The sequence below is a fragment of the Lagopus muta genome, chromosome 3 (genome assembly GCF_023343835.1).
Source record: "Lagopus muta isolate bLagMut1 chromosome 3, bLagMut1 primary, whole genome shotgun sequence".
In the NCBI taxonomy this organism is placed as follows: Eukaryota; Metazoa; Chordata; class Aves; order Galliformes; family Phasianidae; genus Lagopus; species Lagopus muta.
This window is the reverse complement of record NC_064435.1, coordinates 21,120,452-21,142,399: the sequence shown is the minus strand read 5'-3', so window position 1 is coordinate 21,142,399 and position 21,948 is coordinate 21,120,452. Positions and strand designations below refer to the sequence as shown.

General features: G+C 36.8%; 1 protein-coding gene across 3 annotated transcripts in view; it reads left to right on the top strand.

The window, feature by feature from the left end:
- Positions 1 to 21,704, top strand: part of SPAG1 (sperm associated antigen 1) — a 37,285-nt gene extending 15,581 nt beyond the window's left edge. For 2 of the 3 annotated variants that reach the window (XM_048940344.1, XM_048940342.1), the window contains 9 exons: positions 3,084 to 3,506; positions 3,895 to 3,994; positions 7,124 to 7,276; positions 11,222 to 11,397; positions 14,268 to 14,409; positions 15,335 to 15,461; positions 17,681 to 17,845; positions 19,958 to 20,329; positions 20,473 to 21,704. In XM_048940344.1, coding sequence (XP_048796301.1) covers positions 3,084 to 3,506; positions 3,895 to 3,994; positions 7,124 to 7,276; positions 11,222 to 11,397; positions 14,268 to 14,409; positions 15,335 to 15,461; positions 17,681 to 17,845; positions 19,958 to 20,329; positions 20,473 to 20,604 — 1,790 coding nt within the window. In that variant the 3' untranslated portion in view covers positions 20,605 to 21,704. The remainder of the gene's footprint in view (positions 1 to 3,083; positions 3,507 to 3,894; positions 3,995 to 7,123; positions 7,277 to 11,221; positions 11,398 to 14,267; positions 14,410 to 15,334; positions 15,462 to 17,680; positions 17,846 to 19,957; positions 20,330 to 20,472) is intronic. The other variant, XM_048940345.1, reaches the window with a different exon arrangement.
- The last annotated feature ends 244 nt before the right edge of the window (positions 21,705 to 21,948 follow it).

Below are 21,948 nucleotides of genomic sequence, written 5' to 3'. Positions count from 1 at the left end.
GGGCTTTGAATACCTCCAGAGAAGGAGAGTCCACAGCCCCTCTGGGGAACCTGTCTGTTCCACTGCTCTGTCACCCTCACAGTAATGAATTTCATCCTTGTGTTTGTACAGAACTTCTTGTGTTCCAGTTTGTGTCTATTGCCCGTCGTCCTGTCGCTGGGCACCACAGAAGTCTGGCCCTGTCCACTTCACTCCTGCACTTCAGATATTTACAAACAGTGATGAGATCACATCTCAGCCTCCCCTTCTGCAGGCTGAACAGCCCCAGGGCTCTCAGCTTTTCTTTGTGCAGGAGATGCTCCAGGCCCCTAAACATCTGTGTAGCTTTGTAGTTTTAAAGTTTTAAGTTTGTTTTAAAGTACATCTGGAAACAAATATGAAGTCAATTTAATTACTGAATAAATTTGATATCTTCTGTCAATAGCAGTAAGTAGATTAAGCATCTTTAATCGTCTAGATTTACTTTCTATGTGATATTAAATTTACTTGCTAGTACCAGCTTAAGGTCCTTGTCATTATGACAGTACCAATCAGGTGTCTCTAACATGATTTGGAACCATTCTTAGATTGAAGAACATCCTCATATATCAGTCTTCTATCTTGTGACCTTGTTTTCTTTAACAAAATTGTTCTTCATGGGGGGATGTTGTTTAGGATTTGATCGGGAAAACAATGTCTCTGCAGATGAATTACGTACTGTGGATGAATTACACACTGTGTTCTGCTGATCTTGACCAGGTAGAGTTGTTCCTCTGAAGTAATGACTTATGCCCTTAAGTAAAAGGAGGTATCCTCACAGTGACTGATTGACAGCCTTCCAAAACAAATAGTTGATAACACTCTTTGAGTTTCTCTTGTTGATTTTCTAAACAAATTTTATTAAGTGGATATAATATGTCTGTGATCATGCTTTCACTGTAATAGAAAGTTCATTTGCCACTGTGGCCTCGAGTAAGTGACCGTGTCTGTGTCCATTCTCCCTATGGTTAGAAGCCTTATTGATGAGCTCTTCTATGAGAATGTTTGTCCACCTTGTTAACCATTATAATTGCCATTCTGCATTCCCTAATCCTCTTTTCAGTGTACTTTTACATTTTATATTTTTTTATTTTTAGAATTGTGAATGTTGTGAAGAAGGAACTCTCACTTAGAAGTACTTTGTGTAATGCCTAGTACTGATATATACTATACTGATCATACTGTCGTTTTTAGGCTCTATTGAAAACTCTGTGAGAAATTAGGTCACGTTAAAATACACACTGTTGAAAAATAACTCTAGAATTGAATTTGTAGTGAACTTCCTGAAATCAAGAAAACCCCTCAATTACAAGGTCAGTGTAAATGTTGACCAGTAAGTTGTTTTCCATTCTTTATGACTACTTCTAAACAATCAGAGACTGGAATTATTTAAGAAGTTTGTTCATTATGTGTTCTGGTTTAGAACAATCCAAGTTTCATTTCAGTTTCAGCTCCAGCAAGAACATATAATACAGAATAGTTTAACTGACACAGTGTTGTACAAAAGCAAAAATATTATTATATATATGTATATAAAATATAAAAAATTATTAAAGATTTATCTATCAAGATTAGGGTGATTCCAGTTGCCTTTATATATAGCTAGTCCAGAATGGATAAAAAAGATTGAAACTATTCCTTGGCTTCATAGGAGGTGAATGCATTGTGAAGTGTACTTAGATATTTTGCTGTTCGTTCTGCATTCCATTTCATTTTGTGCCATGCTCTGAAGGAGATATACCTTCTGTAGCTGAAAACTCATTTTAAGTGATGTAATCCATTGTGTAAACAAATGTCAAATATTCCTTTCAGGGCATTCGATAACTTTCCATTTTAAGTTGGTTCTTTTAGTGCTAACGTGGATTAAAATTCTTTTTTGGCATATTTAGCATTGCCACATTTTTGCTGGACAGAAATCTCAAATAAAAATAATAAAGCTTCATAAAAATGGAGGAAGGGGAAGTAGAACAGATTTTTTGTACCGTCGTTCTCATTGCAGAGTATCAGCTTACCGAAAAATAAACGTATTTCAAATCAAAGAGGCTGAGATGAATTCAGAGCTTTTGTCTATTAGACAGCAGAGAATCTAAAAGCTGACATACATAGGCAACAAGACTCCAGTAGTTCTACTGCATATGGCATGAATTGTTTTCAAAAATCTTATGCTTTCCCATCCTGTTTGGTTTAATTTGTTACGTTTTGTGCATCAAAAAATGTACTTTCATATTCTATCAACTTCAGAAGTTTAGTTTGAGTCATTTGAAATTATTCTAATATAGGAGGACATGAAAAACTGTTTGGCAGACGAGCACATCAAGTTAAGGGAAAAGGAAAATCCAGCATTTTAATTAATTGTGCCAAGTGATAATTAAAAGAAAATGTTTGCAGAAGTCCCTTAATGTAACTGGTAATTTCAATAGTCAGGCTTTCCACTGAAATATGTATTTGAATGCTGGATTGGTAATCTGCTAATAATTCAGGTGAATAAGGGATTTATGTATGTTAATATCCAATACTGTTACTCTGTGATTTTTTTTTTTTTAAATTAATGGTAATGGTGAAAATTGAACGATCTGAACTGTCTACAAAAGGCTCGTTGAACTTAGTTTAAATGAAGCCTTTTTGAGAATGTTGTATGAAATTTTATTCCTCCTACAGGAAGGAGAGAATTCTAAAATGTGTAACATCACTGTTTTATTGGTCGTGTGTTCTGGTTTTAACCTGCAAAGATTTTGATTTGGTCTTGGAAAATCGGTGTTGCTATTTTAATATTCAGTATTTAAAGAGTTAATTCCAAGGTGAGCTCTGTTCCATTCTGACACTGCAGAACAGGGGCGTTCCCTGGTGCTCAGCAGGGAGAAATGCGATTTCACAGGAATGCTTTCTTGGTATTCATTACAGATCACTGCTAAGTAGGAACTGTCCTGTGCTTTTTGAGGCAAATCAGTCTTTGTGAAATGCAGCTTTGTTGCGCTGTATTCTCTGGAAGTGCACCCCTCGTTTGGCATGGCAGTAGTTTCTTCTGATGATGCAAGCTCTAACTCAGCTGATTAACTTCCTTGCAGAAATTGTCCTGCCAGTAAGAGGCGAGGCGGCTTTGGGGAAGGCTGAGATGGGGAACCTGCTGAGAAAGTTTCACAGCAAAGGAGGTGGCTCCAAGTTGGACGGCAGAGAGACCGAGAAGCAGAAGGAATCAACTGAGAGCAGATTAAAAAAAGACGCAGCGGAGAAAAAATCACAGAAAACAGACCATGAAGGTGAAGCCAACGGTTATTTAAACAGCAACCAAACAAGTGAAAACCCTGAAGCCGGCCAGTCCTCCAGATCGCATGGCGCGGGGTCCCTGCCAGCTGGTTCTGCCCATTCAACTTCGCTTCCTCCAGCTGCTGCAAAACTGAAAAGTGAAGGAAATGAGTTGTTTAGGAGTGGGCAGTTTGGAGAAGCTGTGCCCAAATACTCAGAAGCAATTGAATATGTCATCAGTGTCGGTAAGTGTGATACCTTACGCTTAAATTTAGAATTGTTGTTTATGTGATTTGAAGGAACTGCAGATGAACTAACCTAGCCTATCCCTGGATTTTTGGCACAAGTTACTGTGCAGTGAATACTTAGTCATTGCCACTAGAGGATAATTCACGTAATACAAAATGAGGAAGATGAGTGAAATACTCTTTTAACTTCTCGGGACAGAGATGTTTGCGTTTCTTTGTGTTTGAATAACTAAGTATTCTAGGTGATATAATAAAGGAAAGCTCCTTCCGGCTTTGCATCAAGAGCAGACTGCATCGCTGCAGTACAACTTACTGTATACAAATGCTTTAATTCTTGAGTGTCATTTTATTAATGGTCTTTGGTTGTAATTGTAACTTCTTTTAGGAGAACGAAGTCCGGATGATTTAAGTATCTTGTACTCAAACAGAGCGGCATGTTACTTCAAAGAAGGCAACTGCAGTGACTGCATTCAAGATTGTAACAGGTAAATTGCAACCTTCTAAGCAGAGCAACAACATTCCTGATGATGATTAAACGTTTTATGTGATATCTTATTATTGTACTTTGAATCCCTGTATAATCTGACAGATGCATTTATTTGTTACATAAACATTCACGTGAAGCTTAGGGAAGGAATAACATTTATCTGACTTACAAGGCTTCTTGTATACACAAGTATGTGTAGAAGATCTGCGTTTTTTATTATAACAGCAGGCTTCAGTAATGCTCACTAGTAACCTCTGTGTGCAATCTTTATTAATCCATAATGCTTATAATAATGTAGGAAATTATTTTGAAGCATTTGTGAGGTTCACATATCTGCTTTGTTTCAGTGTTGTTTTTATTTTTTAAATATATATTCAGCTTAGCTACAAGCAATGATTACAGTTAAGAAACTGAGCTAAAATCCTTCCTGCTTATTATGACTTTAAAGGATACGGGAATAAGAGAAGATGACATGCCTTCAGTAACTTTCAAACACTGCCTTCAGCTAAATTATTAGTGTATTTCCAGATGTCTTTTGTTATATTTTCTTAAATAGGATAAAAACAAAGCTTAAATGGCAAAGAGTTTCTCAAGATGGTTGGGATACTTTAGATCTTTTAGTGTTTTGGGTTTTTTTTGCATACTAGAAACCAACTGTTAAAAAATACACCTTATATCTAACTGGTTAACCACATTTGTTAAAGGAGATGCAGGAACATGGACAGCTGTCTGATAATAGATTCACACAGAGGGTGGTGACACACTGGAACAGGTTGCCCAAGGAGGTTGTGGATGCCCCATCCCTGGAGGCATTCAAGGCCAGGCTGGATGTGGCTCTGGGCAGCCTGGTCTGCTGGTTGGCAACGCTGCACATAGCAGGGGGTTGAAACCAAATGATCTTTGTGGTCCTTTTCAACCCAGGCCATTCTATGATTCTACAATAAAACAAGATGGCATACTTAACAGCCAACAGATAACTCAGGAGTTTTCTATTATAGAAGAATTCAGCCAAAGTCAGTAATACAGTGATTTTGGTTTTTATATTCTTACTGAGTGAAAGCTCATTTTCTCATTATTTTATCACGGCATTCTTAATCTTGTGCATATTCAAGAACAAGTGATGCCTACTAAGCATAAGAGAGATGGAAGTAATGTAGAAACTGGGAGGCAGAACAGCCAACCTGCAGAAAGTAGGCAGTGTCAGTTAAATTTACTCCAGGCAACACAATATAAGGGATGATTTCCAAATAAGTTGCTTGATTTAATCTAGTAAAACTCAATGTAGTGCTTATGCTTGTGACATTAAAAGTATACAAATGTATTGGACATCTACTAAGTTTTAGCTGCATAAGGCTTAAAGATTTATGAAAAGCCATCTGTTGGATCACTCTTTGTGTCAAGTCTCTCATTTGGATATTTCTTGTTATTGTGAGTGAAGCAGGGCTCCTACACTAACTTCATTTTCCCTAATTTAATATGATGGTGTGGCTTGTTTTGTGAATGTATTATCTTTACTTTCTGCCCTGGGAAGAGAGTGTTGCATTCCCACCAAATGCAACACACATTTTCAAGGAATGTCTTCCACTCTAAATAGTAATTGTGATTTTTCTGTCATTCTAAATACTAGGAGCCTGAATATTGTGTTAGTTTTTGTGTAAGCTACAGAATTGGGAGCATTTTTGCAAAGTTTTTTAAGAGCTGTGACATCACATGTTTTTGTATTTTTCAAATGCATTCATTAAGATAAGGAGAGTTGGAATGTTGGTATGCTTGTGAAACAGAAATTGGAAATCTTCGTGACAGAGATTGTTGTTTCTCCAGTTTTGTGGAGGAGTGATGGTGAAAAGCTAACTTAACAGCCAGGAGGGCCAATAACATCCTGGGCAGTACAGAGAGGAACGTAGCCAGTGGATTAAGGGAAGTGATTATCCCTTGTACTCAGCACTTGTTAGACAGCAACTATGTTATGTTATGGTGTTGGATTTTGGTTTCCCTACTACAAGAAAGGTATTGATCAACTAGAATGAGTTCAGTGAAGTGTCACTGAGGGGGCTTTGGGCTTTTGGAACACTTGACTGGAGAAGCAGAGGGAGCTGGGTTTGTTCAGCTTGAAGAATGGCTTTGAGGGCTCCTAGCAGCAGGCAGCCAGGACCTATGAGGAGATCAACCAGAAAGTGGAACATGCTCTGGCGGTGAGTGTACTGTAGGAGGATAAGTGACAGCTGGCAAAAACAAACCCAAGAAGTTCTGGCTGCACATTGGAAGAAAAAAACATTTCCCAGTGGGGGACAGTGGGATGTTGTGACAGGCTGCCTAGGGTGCTTGTGCAGAAATTTCCCTGGAGCTTTTCAAAGCCTGACTGGATAAAGCTCTGAGCAACCTTTGTCTGATGTCAGAACTGACTCCACATTTAGCAGCAGGTCAGACTAGAGACCTTACTGAGTGTGAATTACCTTAGGATTCCATGACATCTAATTGCCCAGACTCACACTAATTTAAGTATTTTGGTGTTTATCTTTTTGTCTTATTAGCAAGGATCAGTGATTAGTAAAAAGTAATATTTAATTGATAAAGCTTTTGTGGCTTCATCAAGTTACTGGCAAAGCACTTGATGTTCAGAAGTTCTGATTGCACGCTATCAGGGATTGAGGCACAGAAGAACAAGACAGGCAGAAACCTAAAAGGCAAAAGTAGACAGGGTGTATTTGTTTTTCATTAAATGCGTTTTTAAGTGAATATTTTCACATAAGGAAGAAGAACTAAAAATTGTGTAGGCAAAAGCACAATAGACTTGAAATTCTTGTAGGTCTAGGCATGACTTGAGAAAAACAACAGCTGTCATTTTGTTACTTTCATCACCAGGAAAGGAATAGTTCTGCAGGTGGAAGATGCGGATTTGAGTTGAGTAAGTTGTAGTAAAACCGTTTCTGACCTGCATTTCATTTGGGGCATTAATAATAAACCACTCAACAGTGTCTTCCTGGGTTATATCACTGTAAGTCAAATCTGAAATCACACAGTTGTTCCACATAGTTGTATATATAATGAAATAGCTGTACTACTATTATTTACTACTATTATTTGCCTTTTTTCTGCTTTAACATCATATCTCTTTTGTTTTTTCCAGAGCTCTGGAGCTTCAGCCATTTTCCCTCAAGCCTCTCCTACGACGAGCAATGGCGTACGAGTCTATGGAGCGGTACCGACAGGCATATGTTGATTACAAAACAGTTCTACAAATAGACAGCAGCGTACAAGCAGCAAATGACAGTGTTAATAGGTAAATGCACTTTGTACATTTTCTACACATCAGTCCAAATAGAGGAATGTAGTTCCGTTTTGCCTGGGAGTACATCCTTTCTGCATTTATCCCACAGCAAGGTCATCACAACTAGTATGTTAGAACTAGAGGACTGGCTGTTTAATTTTGTTGTTTTCCCACAGCTTAACAGTTGCCCTCTGCAGCACATTTTTCTTTTAAAATTATAATATTAAAAGACTTTTGTTTTTTTTTTGACTGGCACTCCAACTTCTTTCCTAACTTGTATTTGATATCATGTAGAGCAATATTTTAAGTCCATACCTTTTCTCTGCCGTTTCTGTTTCCTTAATTTACTAGCACTCTTTATGTGGCAACTAAGATTTATGTTAGGTGTGAATTCTTCAGTATGCTGCAGTTGAGCACTAGAGCAGCTTGTTGCAGTGATTGGCTACAAAGCTTAGAGACATTAAAAAAAAAAAAAAAAAAAAGGAACATAACAGATTGCTTGGAGATACATTACACTATCTTACTGTAAGATACTATATATAATCGTTCATTATTATGATAGTGTTGTTACAATTTTATTCTCATTAACATGTTGAAAGTACGTGAATACACAAATGACAGGATTTTCATGTTGATTTTCTTTCCTTTTTCTTTTTATTGGACAAAAAAATACTTAGGAAAGCAGAACAGATATTAATTGTCGAGCAGGACCCCATGTTTCTGCAACTTTTTGCAATGGAATCTAGTTCTTTCCTTCTTAAGGCTAGGTAATGAGTGTCTATGTTTTTCTTTATGCTTCAATGAAGAGGCAATAATATTTTTAAGTTCTGCTTATTTAAGAAGAGACGACCAAAGGAGATCATGAAACTTTACTATCTCCTCTTTGTAGTCGTATTACACAACAAATTGTTGCTGATCTCCTGGATCTGCATTGATAATAGACCATTTGGTTTGCTGAAGTAACTTCCTGTCTTGGTATCTCTACAGCTTATCAGACTTATTATACCTTTTTTTTTTTTTTTTTTTTTTTTTAATATTCTTGGCTTATTTATCTGCAGATATTCTTTTTTTGGTTTCTTCTGACAATGACTTGTAACTTGCTTAGTAATAAGCTTATTTCCTTCTTTTCCCTTAACATTCTTCCTTTTCTCCTCTCTAGGCCTTCCTTATGTTTTTAGCTTCACTGCTCATTATTCTTTCCTCCCTGGCAACCCATCACCTTATTTCAGCTGCTTCTTCCTTCTTGTCTTCTCTTCTGCTGGTAATTAATTTTTGCTTGCAAATTCTTACTTTCTTGAGCGTGGACCTCCTGCATTACTGAATTTTTAATATGAATTATTTTTGAGTATTTTATTGCTTGTAAGTTAAACTGTAATCGATGACCAAACTATCAATTTTTATTTCTGAAGTGATACACCTTGAAAAATGACAATAACAAAGAATTGTAGGTACTGTACAGCCCTTTTACTTTGTGGGACAACCTCAAAATAGATCTTTGAATTTTTTAGAAATGTCAGGTCTTAACAACCTGCTTTTACTGAAGGATTTATTTGTTCTTGAGTTTCTGGAGGAAACTGGATGGCGATTGTGTAGGAAACTGACAGAAAACCTCATCTTCCTACATCTGTCTGAAAGTGGGCTCACTAAATCTTGTTAAGGCTAATCTTGCTGTGTTTACCTGCTAAGCAGCCTTTCAAAAACTCTTAAAACCTAACAGCTGTTCAGTCTGATATTGAGATTGTTCTCATGTTAAAAATGAGTAGAATTTTTAAGATAGAGCCTTTACCTGCTGTTTTACAACCAAAGTAAAATAAGAAAGAATGTATTTATTTTTCTGAAAAGTCAACTGAAAACAAGCATAAAGAACTGTGTGTTTATCATGGTTAGATGATTTTCAGTTGTGTCTTTCATGCTGGACAGTATGTTCAAGCGTTTCCATTAATTAAATTGAAATGTCATTCCACTTCTCCCAATTCTCAACAGAATTATTCTGTTAGAAGAATAGAACAGAATTATTCTGTTAGAATTCTGTAGAACAGAATTATTCTATGAGAAGAACCAGAAAAATAAATAATTGACTTTTTAATAAAACGTGTACAGTTTTATTCTCTAATAACATTACCAGAGTAAATCTTAGGGCTGTCTAACTTATGACAGTGTGCCACATTTTTCTTAACACTTGCATCCAAATGATGCTTAAAAAAACCCTAAAGCTTTAGTAGAATAAGAACAAAACAGAATTTCTCTGTCACCCTATAAAATACTGCTTATTAATCACCCAGAAAGAGGAAAGCCCTGGAAGGGTATATGCAATTAATACAAAGAAAAATGTTCTTGTTCACTTGGAAAACAGATTAAATAGCTAGATCATACACAGAATATCACATTTTGTAGTGTTAAGAACTTATTTTCAATACCAAATGGTATGTTTCATGCAGCATATAGCACACGTTTCATGCAACATAGCACATAAAATCATGTGCTGTATAGCTCTACAGTGCTTTTATTCTGTGTTATTTTTTAAGATGCTGTGTTAATTTATGATCAGTGTCTGCCTGGGCTGCCCAAGTTGTCCCTGCTTGAGCAGGGAAACTGGACCAGATGGATCCAGAGATCCCTTCCAACTTTAACCACACTGTGGTTCTGTGAAATAATATTAGAAGTGCTGCTTCTTGTATTGGTTCTTCTTTTGGATCCTAATAGGAAAATAATTTGGTGCCAGCTGCTTCAGCTCCAGCCGGTGTATTGCACTGAGGAGTTTTTTACTTTATAGCCATTATTATTGAAACGTTTATAAAGGAAAAAACAAGGAAGGAAACTTTATCTGGGTTATTAGTGCTCATTTTGTCTCATTTGAGTCACATTTAGGGTTACCAGATTTTATTTTATTTTTTGGCAGATAATTAGCATAGGGTGTTTTCTTGCACTACGTTAGATAGAAATGCATCTAATATGCAAATTCAATTCATTGATTTACAGAGTATCAATTTGACTTGCTTTACAATTATGAAAGCTTTTCTTTGCTAAAGTAGACATCAGAGTAGCTACCTCTTGGCTCCTAAATTAATGTTGTTATTAGGCTTTTATATCACTTGTATTACTAGCATTCTCATCATATGTTAATAGTAGCTTGATTGGGCTTTTTTTTTGCTTGTATGTTTCTTTTTTAAATCACTATAAAAGTTGCAAGAAAACCATGAATTCTTTATTCATGCTTGTTTAAGTCTTTCTCCAAAACCTATCACAGAAATGGGAAACTCCAGTTAACTGTATTCTGTATTGAACCTCTCATGTGTAGAAACAGATGATCTGTAATCTGTTGGTTAAAGAGAGACTGAACAGTTTGAATATACTTTTCTTTGCATTTTTAAATGGTGATGAAGAATAATCCATTGAAGAATTTCTGACTGCTGTAAGAAGTGTAATTTAGTAAGTAATTTGTGAGCTGTACTGGTTGTTTAGAAAATACTTTTGTGAGAGAGAATTGTATTTTGTTTGACATGGGCAAATTTAGATAGCATGCTTATGTCTCAGGACGTTGTTTTTTACTCTTGTTTCAGATAACACCAATGAGCTACTGAGAAAACTAAGCAGCGTAGATGTCTGTTTCCCCTCCCCCTTTCTTTACTGCATGTTTGAGGCAGCACTTAGAGCTTGGTTGCAAAATCTGACATTTGCTTTTATAGATGTGGCTGATGTCAGTGTCCTGTCTCCTACATACCAGCATAAGCACTCTGATTTAAAAAGGGAAAAAGTCTGAATCAAATAAATAAATTCAGTAGTGTTGACTACCAAGACAGTTGTTGCTTTTTTTTTCAATAATCTTAAGGATAATTGTTCAGTTTTGTGTTTGTTTTTTCTTTTTTTAATTGGAACATTGCATTATTTAATTTGTAAGTTATTAAAGCATGAATTAAGTGTATAAAGAGTCATGTTGATGGGGCTTTTCCTTTTCAGAATAACGAAGACTTTAATTGATCAAGATGGTTCTTGTTGGAGGGAAAAACTGCCACCGATTCCAGTTGTTCCTGTTGCTGCTCAGCTACACAGGTGGGATGGAGGCAACTTTACTTCAGAGGCTAAGCCAAGCAGTCCCACACATATCAACAAAGAAGAACAGTTGCAGATGAATCGTATGTATAGCTAATGCAGATAAGTATGTACTAGAAAATACTTTTAACCAAAAAATGGAATACCATTAAATATAGTAAAGAAATGACTTTCGATAAATATTTATTGGAGAACTTTGTGAGAAGTCAGATTAGATGATCTTTTATGTGATTAGGTTTGATGCACTTTATAGAGCCACAGTTATGGTAAATGTTTTTTGGAGGCCAAATGATGCAGTGTAGTTTGCAGCAGGTCATTTCTAAGGTGATATAAAATATAGCAGAAATGCTCATCAGCATTGTGTTGAGTCCTATCACAGGTGTCACTGGTTTGCCTGACCTCATCATACAGCAGCTAGAACAGTTCTCTCCCCCCCAAAAAATAAACTAGACAGAAACCCACCCTAAGTATCATAAGCAGCTGCATAATCTGTAGCCATCATTTAATAGTTGATAAAAATCATAGAATAGAATTTATCATAGAATCACCAAGGTTGGAAAAGACCTAAAAGATCACCCAGTCCAACCGTTCACCTATTCCCAATAGCTCCCACTAAACCATGTCCCTCAACACAACATCCAGCCTTTCCTTGAACACCCCCAGGCTCAGTGACTCCACCACCTCCCTGGGCAGTCCATTCCAGTGCCTGACCACCCTTTCTGAAAAGTAATGCTTCCTAATGTCCAGCCTGAATCTCCCCTGCCGTAGCTTGAAGCTTGAAGAAATATTACTCAGCTGTTCAGAACAGAACAAGTAGGCTTCTGTGTGGCCAGCATGTAGTGAAATGGACTACAGAAGAAAAATTCTGATTTTTTTTTTAGTACAGAATTTAATTTCAACAGTGGCTATTCAGCAAGCACTCTTAAGAAATGTTGGTTCAGAGTCTTTTCATGTATGCACTGAGTGCTTACCTTCAGTTAGGACACATTCTTCCCTCTGATTTTTTCCTTTTGTTGGAGTTTTTATTTTTCTTGCTCCAGTAAATCAGGTGAAGGAGCCTCTCCAATTCTGCTCTTATTGATATTAAATCCTCTTGCAGCGGCCTTAGCTGTGTCATTTTTGAAACTTCCTTGACTGTTAATTAAGGTTAAATAAGGTTACCTTATGTGTTTTATGACTATGTGAAGAAAATAAGCACTGAAAATCACAGAATCATAGAATGGCTTGAGTTGAAAAGGACCACAGTGATCATCTGGTTTCAACCCCCTGCTATGTGCAGGGTCACCAACCACCAGACCAGGCTGCCCAGAGCCACATCCAGCCTGGCCTTGAATGCCTCCAGGGATGGGGCATCCATATCTATGCTTGTTTAACAGAGAGGAGAACGTACCGCATAATTATGTTGCTGGCCTAATATGTAGCAGTGATAGAGTTGTCTCTCCACAATCAATTATTGCATTAATGCATACCTTCAAATAATCTGTACTCTTGGGCACTATGGATTTAAAGACCTTAGTGCTATCTGAACGGTCATCCTTAAACTTATTTATGCTTGATGGAGATTAACAGACAGCTTATGCATGCGTGCATTTATGAGAATTTGACTTTTTTATTGAGAATTAAGTGTGGTTCTGGAAAACTTGAATGGTGTAGATTATGAATAATTAGAGTAATAGCACATATAGAACAATGGTAATGCTACAGGAACTTAGTTTTTTGTTTAAGGAACATGAAGGATGTCAATGTATATTTCAAGCTCAATTAAATTCATAAAAGTTTTACCCTACTTTTTAAAATGTTCAATGACTGGAGCATATCAGTTAGTTGTGCATATTGTTAAGGATTTATCACTTAAGGATTGAACAGTTTAGCATTTATTTTTGAGATGAAGTAGAAAACTGATATTTGACACAAATGTGTTGCTATTAAGAAAAATTTCAAGCTAAGCTTTTATATTTATGCTGCAGTGGTTGTACTCTGGGCTTTTTCTGTTATCAGGGAGTGCAATTTGTTGTTTTTTTTTTAATTTCATTTTAACTTAACTAGATTAACTAGGAACGATTAAATTTACCTCTCTACAACATTGTATAACTTTGTGAAGAGAGAGAATTTGAAAATTATCATAAAGATACAAAGATAGCAGTTCCTTAGATCATGTTTAATGTGTTCTGAGACTTTACTGTTAGCCATCACTGTCTCCACAGAGTGTTTCTGTGGGATTTTGACATAAAACACTCCTCAGTCTACTTCAAGAGACTTGAAAGTGCGATCAGGCTTGGTTGTCCATAGCAAGCATTAAAATTGTGGTCTAATTCAGAAGCACGTGCAACAAATGATGTGGAAGGAAAGATAATTATGAAAGAAGAAAGCATTTATATATATATGTATAGTTTGGTGTTTTCCAGTTACTTGAAACATCTTTATCATAAGAGTCATTAACAGAATATTGTTGATGTCTCACTAACCCCAGTGATGTGATTTTCACTGTCAGTTTATCATAGGCATTGTGATGGATTGGTTTCTTGCAGAAAGAATATTAGGTAACATAACGGCCTTTTTGGTGTGATGGGGAAGATCTAGAAGGCTTTTAATGCTACTGATTACATTTCTACTGCTGTAAATAAAACCAGTATTTCAGTGGTTCATCCCCCTGTGCCACAAAGAGCAGGTTGAGAGGAGGAGAAGATGAAAGCAGAGTTGTCTGTTGCATTCACATTATTTTCAGCAAAAATAGTTACCTTGGTGTATTAAAACTTATGTGTTATGTCAGATGCATGTATGTAGGTTCATACCTTTCTTAGAGCATTGGGAAGATGTGGGACAGAAATTGGAATGTGCAAACTGATAAAAATACTCCAGAAGGCAGGCAGTTATTCTTGGTCTGGGTAGATGATTCAGTTACCTGTAATGAACCGACCTGCTTACATAACACTGTGATCCTTTCGTTATGCAGGTGAGAAAGCTGAGGAAAAGTTCAGGACATTAAAAAGTGAAGGGAATGATTTTGTGAAGAAGGGTAAATATGATGAAGCTGTCAATAAATACAGTGAATGCTTGAAGTTAAATCCCAAGGACTGCACAATCTACACTAACAGGTAAAGATCTAAAATCTAACCCCACTTTGTGGGATAATAACGCTTACATTTTCGCACTGAAAATAAGGATTTTGCATCACTTCAACCCCTTTTGTAAAGAAAGGCTTTTTTTTTTTTTTTCCACTTGATGAGCATTTCTAGTAACAACATTGATATTTGGTTAAACCACGTTGTCTTCCAAGCAAAGCAAGTATTAATGTCAGTGATGTTTATATAAAGATGTTAAGATGTCTGTAAAGTAACCGAAGTAAAAGTTATAATTAACACAGCATTTTGCAGAATTTTGTGAGAATATTGACTTGATATCAATTACAAACTAAGGTGCAGTTGCAGTGTACCAAATAGAGAGAATAATGTAGAGAAAATGTGCGTACTGAAAAGATAGAAGTAGAAGCATCGTCACACAGCAGCATTATTTTAAAGGTTGACCTAATTCTTTGGCATAATTCTTTATGCTGTAATCTTGTCAGCTTCCTCAAACTAAGAAGGATTTTACTAGGCCCAAACCTGAATAGAAGACTTCCAAGTAATAATTAAGTACAGAAAATGGTATTGCTTATTTAATCTAGAGCGCTTTTTTACTCAGAGTGTCTGCATAGAATCTGTATTATATACATTACTATACTAGCATATTAAGTAAAATAGACTCTGCTTTTAAAGTACTTGTATACCTGCTTAGCTTCAAGCATTATTCATACCTGAATTTTAACTGGAATTGGTCCTAAGTCCATCCAGTGATGTCATTAATACTTACTGGTTTTGATGTATTGAAGGAAGAAAAGATGTACTGTAAGGGAAAAACAACAACAGCATATTGATATTGTGTGAAATACTGTAATAAACATTACAGAGAGTCAGATGCTGAGGGCATTATAGTACACTAGAATTTACTTATATTGCAGTGTATTCTGTTTTTCTGTGTTAGAGCTCTCTGTTACTTGAAACTGCATAAATATGAAGAGGCTAAGCAAGATTGTGATCATGTTCTTCAAATAGAAGATTCTAATATTAAAGCTTTTTACAGAAGAGCACTAGCATACAAAGGATTACAGGTGAGGAAAAAGAACATGGCAGATATCCTTAAGTACTTCTAAACTTGCTTATCCTCTTCAAAGGCAATCATCAGGTAATTAAGTCAATGAACATAAGCAAAGAATGCAGTGCTGATGATGTATTACTTTGTAAAGCATTAGGCATATATAGAATATAAATATTTTTTGAACATAAAGATCTGCACATTGATTTACAATAATCTGAGAAAAGAAGGAATATTGGAATAAATAAGCTTTGAAGAAAGGCAGTTAAGCAGGTTTAAACTCTGTTATAAGTGTTCTAGTTTACCCCTGTGTGTCCCAGTCTATTTTTTTTTTGGCAAGGTGTTCACTATATCTTAGCTGATTACATACAGATTCTCTTCAGATCTGCCTTCATCTGTTCAAACTAAAATCTCAAGCTGTCTTTTGGCACCTGCACATATTTGAGTGCTTGTCGTATTAAACCAGGACTCTAATTATCTTCATTCTCTTCTACTTTCCTTCTCCAAATGCATTGGAAATCTTTGTCAGTGATTTCCTTTCTCACTCTGTGGGCAGTGTGGGGATTCAGCCTTTGCCTTTCCATCAGCACACTGAAGTTGTTGTCATCACATGAGGCACGGCGCTCATGAATTCTTTCAGAACTGAGCACCTAGGGACTCTCAAGATGGCCAGATCTAGGGATGAGGGAGTGGTAATGCTAGGGAAAGCAACAGAGGTGATCTAGGACTGACAAATGACTTTGTTACAAAAGATAGTAAGAGCCAGATGCATCTATTTTGTCAAGATGTAACTTAGCTGGAAGGTGTTGTTTATAAACAAGTATTTATATCACAAAAGCTGCAGTGGAATTTAATGATTTTTATACACTCACTGAAATATAGTTAAGGAAAGATCAGGATAAAGGTGGTACTTGTTTGCTGAATTAGGCCTGCAACACAGGATATGGGACTGGACTGTACCTCCTACACCCGATAGCCCAGGATGCAGTTTAAAACCTAGGAGAACTGGTTGTTTGCTGGCCAATGTGATCATTGTCAGAAGTCTGTTCTGGAACCTCATTTCTCTGTAGTTGTGAATATTCAAGTGTTTCAGCTCAAATACAGCTGTTTGCTGAAGGAGGCAAGCTGTCCCCTTGCTGCATTCATTTGCACAATTCTGATTCTTTGACTCTTCTTTCATGATACAGCAAACCTTGGTTCACTCGCAGACTTCATGCAATTTCTCTGCACCTTGAATGCAATTAATTGGTATTGAACAAAATATTCTGGATAGAAAAGAGAATGTCTGTCTTTTGCACTGGTGGTTTCATAACTGTTGAGAAGCTGAGGAAAGATGTCAACTGATGATGCAACAGAGGATTGTTTTCTTAGGGTTTGTTTTCTTTTCTGTGATAATATGACCCTTAATAACCTTGAGACACTGATTGAGAACAGAGGAAATAGTAACTCCCTCACTTTTCTGTGCACAGTCTTTTGCTATCTGCTGTTACATTTACCCTTATTTTCAATATTCAGCCCCCAGGATAACTTGGTTCATTCCATGCGGTTTTTCAGCCTTCCTCAGAACTGATGCTGCTCTGAACTTTGTCTCTCCGGAAAATTTAATATACAAATGCATAATACTGAAAGTCAAATCTTGAAATGAAAGCATGAAATAAATGACAAGAATGATTCTGGAAGAATTGTGTCCTAATGTCACTCTATCTTTGTATTGGTCCTTCAGTGTTTATCCTAGAATTCATCATCATGTAATCTGTCTTCCCAAGTATTACCAGGAATTTCTTTGTGTGCCAGCCCATTTGAGATGAGCTATTGAAATGGTGTCCAGGAAGTTAAGGCATAGTTTTAATTTAAGTTTAATTAGGCCTACTGTCAAAGTACACAAACTGCTGAAGGAGTGGCATTGAGAAGGTATTAAAGTGTTAATTATAGTTAAAAGCAGCAATCTCCAGTAATCTGTTTTCTAACACAGGGAAATGTTTTTCAGAGCATAAATTAATTCATACTATATATTTAATATGAAAGTATTTAGACAGAAAGTATTCAAACTCATTCTTGGCTTCCTTTTTTTTCTTCCTTTATAAATTAACACTGCATTTAGATTATTTTTGTCTACTTAATGTCAAGATTTCAGCATTTCTATTTCTCTTAACAGTAAAAGACAGTATGATAATTGTAATTTATTTTTCCCATGGTGTGTTTATGAAAAAAAAAAAATTTCCCTTTTACTTACAGAACTATCAAGCCAGCATCAATGATCTCAAGAAAGTTCTTCTAATTGATCCAAATGTTCTTGAAGCAAAAAATGAACTAGAGGAGATAACCCAGCTGCTCAGCCTCGGCAGTGCTGCTGTCACTGACTGTCAACAAAAGCAAAGGAAGAAAATAACCATACAAGAGGTATATCTGTTCATTTTTACAAGCAGGCAGTACAGAAGCCATACATTTGCAAACATAATACCAAAGCATTTGGGTTGTAATTCTTAGCTCTACACCTGCTTTAGGCAGAGTTGTATTTTTAACATATTGGAGGATGCTCACATACACTGTGTTCATCATCCACTCTGTTCTGCAGTAAAGCTTTGCCTGCTTCGAAGTGCATTCGGAACCACAGCAGAAATGAAAAAAGTACATTTAGACAGCAAGAAACTTCAGCATGTGCTCCTTATAATCAAAGGCTGTTGAGATTTTGAAATAGTAATTCTACAGGATATGGCTGTCCAAGAGCAGCCTTGCTTTTGAAGTCTGAGCTATTCTGGCAACCTCTGGCAAAGGTTGTCAGCAACATGCCAGCTGTTCTTGTGCTGGTAGTAAAGCTACTGGTATGAAGGATCCCTCCTTAAAAAGCAGTGGTACAGGTGGACTATCTGCAGAGTCTGGCAAAAGAAATGTGTGATTTAATATTATCTATTGGATCAAAATAATAGCTTTCCACAGTTTTTTGAATTAAGTAGTGAAGGGATTTTCTCAGTCACCTGATGCTTTCAATTGTAATTTCAATAGTCCTTTAAGAATGTTTTTTTTACTCTTCCCTGTTTAAAATACATAGTTTCCAGTCTATGCTATTAAACTGAGACTGTAATTTGGATTGTGCAATTTCAAAATGATGGTGTAATGGAAATGGTGGTTACTAACACAGCAACAACTTGTTTTATTGATATATTTCCCAGCATCACAAGTCTGTGGGATTTGATGTAATGGTGTAAGCTGGGAATAGCATTAGTTAAGCTGTGAGTTGTGACAAAGGGACTGAGAGTGTTCAGAGGAGCTCTGGGCAGTGAATGCAGTGTTTGGAGACGACTGCATTACCAGCAGAGGTAATTCTTGCAGGGCTGGGGCAGGAAGCATTGATGTTTGCTGTTGTAATTGCTGCTGCCACTTTAAGACACCATTCCTTGTCTAACCTACGTGGGAATGCCATGAAAGCAGTATGCAAAGAAAATGAAGGAAAATTTAATTAGAAAGAGATTTATCATTATTATTCCATTTTAATCAAGCTATAATTTTATAGAAGACAGCTAGATATCTCCCTTGATACTAAGGATTATTTAAAAATAAAGCAAAAGCTCTATAAGCCCAATGCCTGCGGAAATGACTAAGCTTGCTCCCAGCACAGCACTGTAATGTGTACTGCTGCATCTTCAGATTTTCAAAGGCCTGACATGAAGTTTTTGGAGAGACCCTGTTCAGTGAGGTGCAGTGGTAGGTTTGTACTGACTCCACGGCTCCTAAAAGTTTGAAGCGGACTTTAGTAAAAGTAGTTACGTAGTTGTAAATGTGGCTGGCACTGCAACAGGTTGTCCAGAGGTGTGGTTGATGCCCCATCCCTGGAGACTTTCAAGGTGAGGCTGGATCAGGGCAACCTGATCTAGGTGTGGTGTCCCTGTTCATTACAGGGAAGCTAACTAGATGGCCTTTAAAGGTCCCTTCCAATTCTAAGGATTCTATGATAGTGGAACTCAAGGCTAATTTTCTAGCAACTGATTGATGAAGCTCTGCACAGTGCAATCTGTACAATCTGGGGAGAAGTGGCAGTGCAGGCAGTTAGACCATGATGAGCCTTCTACTTCCACGGCAAGTTACAAACAGCAACCTGATGCAACTGCTGTGTGCATGTGCTATTCTGAAGTCACAGCAATGAAATAAAGCTGTAAATGAAAAGCATGTGGAAACTAAACTTCAGTTCTGCAACTTCACATTTAAAATATGTATCCCTATCCCTAGCTCTCTTCCAGTGTGCTTCATTTCTCTTTCTACAGTGGAATGCCAGGCAGTGAGAAGAAATGCAAAATACAGACTTTTGACTAAGAAACCTTTAAGGATAAACAAGGGTTGTACCATTCTGGGGGGAAGAAGGACACAGAGGAACATAGGAGCCTTTATGAAGAGTAAAGCCTATAAAGAGAAGCCTTTGTGAAGAGTGAAATGCCAGCTTTAATTTAGAGATGTTATTGTTGAATGTACACATACCATGTATGGAATTAATGATTTGATGCCATTTCTTTTGTGAAGGTAACTGATGAACAGGAAGAGGGGCAGCTTGTGACATCAGAAGACGTTGTGGCTGACGATGTCTGCTCTGAAGAAGCAGTTCAGAAGAGTGTGCCATCAAAGACCTGTGAAAAACTGACGATTTCTGAACCATCCAATGCCTATGACTTTGGTCAGATTGTAAATGCAGTGAACACCAATAAGGATCAGTCTGCTTGTGCAGATCTTCTAACAGTTACTGATCCAAAAAAACTGCCAATGCTGTTAAGTAACAAGCTTGAAGGAGAAATCTTTTTGATTTTCATCCAGTCATTGGAACGTTACATCCTTGGAAAAGATCCTGGCCTTGTATATCAGCATCTTTTCTATTTGAGCAAAGCAGAAAGATTTAAGGTAAGAACTTAGGTTAAATGAGTACTTCAGCCAAACAGAAATTTAGGAGTTTCATATTTCAGTAGGAAATGATTGCTGTATTTCTGTCAAATGCTGTGATTTTCAGTTGCTTGTGCTGATTATAACCTAATCTGTTTTCTCAGGTGGTGTTGGCTCTTCTCAGCAAAAACGAAAAAGAACAGGTTCAGCGACTGTTTGCTTTGCTCACAGAAAACCAGAATCATCAATACTCTTTGGAAGAACTTGACAGCCTTAAAAAGGTGTATGAACTTTAAGACCTTCAAGTTTATTTGTTGTGTGGTTAGAGTTACTGGTTGTAAGATGTCAGTACAACTCTGCAAACACGCATGGGTTGAAGTGGGTCTCTACATGGACTGTCTGAATTCTGTTTTAGTTTGACAGCATACATGTATTTAAAACTTGCTGCTCTTTTTTTTTCTTTTTAGTTGTATACAGTTTTAGTCTAGAATTTAATGCATGTCTTTGTGTTCAGTTATGGAGTTTGTGTCATCCTGATTTTGTTTAGACATGGAAATATCTATTTTGCATTTATATACGGCATGAAATACCTTGGTGGTACAAAGGAAGCACGCTTTCAGTCATCACTTGTTCTATCACCTTGTGGGTTGTATGTTCTCGTGGTAAGGAAGCACCTTCAAGACAAACAGATCCATTAACGATAGCTTTGCTATAAACAACTTACAAGTATAAACATTTTTCAAATAAACTGCACAGCCCATCTGTTTCTTCGCCCCCCCCAGCCTGTACAAAACAGATGTAAATATTTTTGGTGCTGTACAGAGATGAATGAATAATATATTAGCTTGTCATGGAACACTTTGGCTCAAAATAATTAATTATTAACTAAATGGGTATGTTTTTAAATGACAAACGAGTAAGTTTCAGTGCACAGAGAATTTTGTTTTCTGTGTGCACGGAAGGATTGCTGGTTTGCACAGCTTTTAAGGGAACAAATGGCTGCATCTAACAATTAAAATGTTTAACTCCGAGTCTGTAATCAGATTACTTAAAATACCAGCTATTGCTGTTTACAGACGAATTCATGAGGCTAAAACTAAGGCTATTTGGTGGACCAGTAGGGTTTTTGTTTTCTTTCAGGCAGTACTTTTGTTTTGTATTTCATTGTGACAAAGCTCCCATTTTCAAGATGATGCATTAAAACTTTTCACATGCCCCGATACCTTCTTTGCACATTTAATATAAATTATATCATACTCACAAGTGCTGCAGAAGTATCATCAAGGATGTTGTTCCAGTGAAACCTTTTCTCAGGTTAATTAAAAAAAATAAATAAAGGTCTTTTTCCTGAAAAGTACAATTTCTGGACTCTTACTTTTGCTTCTACCCTCTTTGAGCTTATAGTTCTGGCGTGGTTTTTGGGTTTGGTTTTGAAGTAGAATACCAAGAATGAAGTTTTTAATTGCTAAAACACCGTTAACACAATTGATGGGTTTTGCCCTTAAACATCCTCTTCCTGTGAGGCAGCTGTGTATCTGAGAGAGCTCTGTACTACAGCCAGTTGCACTGAGCCAACAAAGTGCCAGGCTGCTTCATTCCTCACAAGGGCCAGGTATTGGTGGTCATTAACTTCTACGATG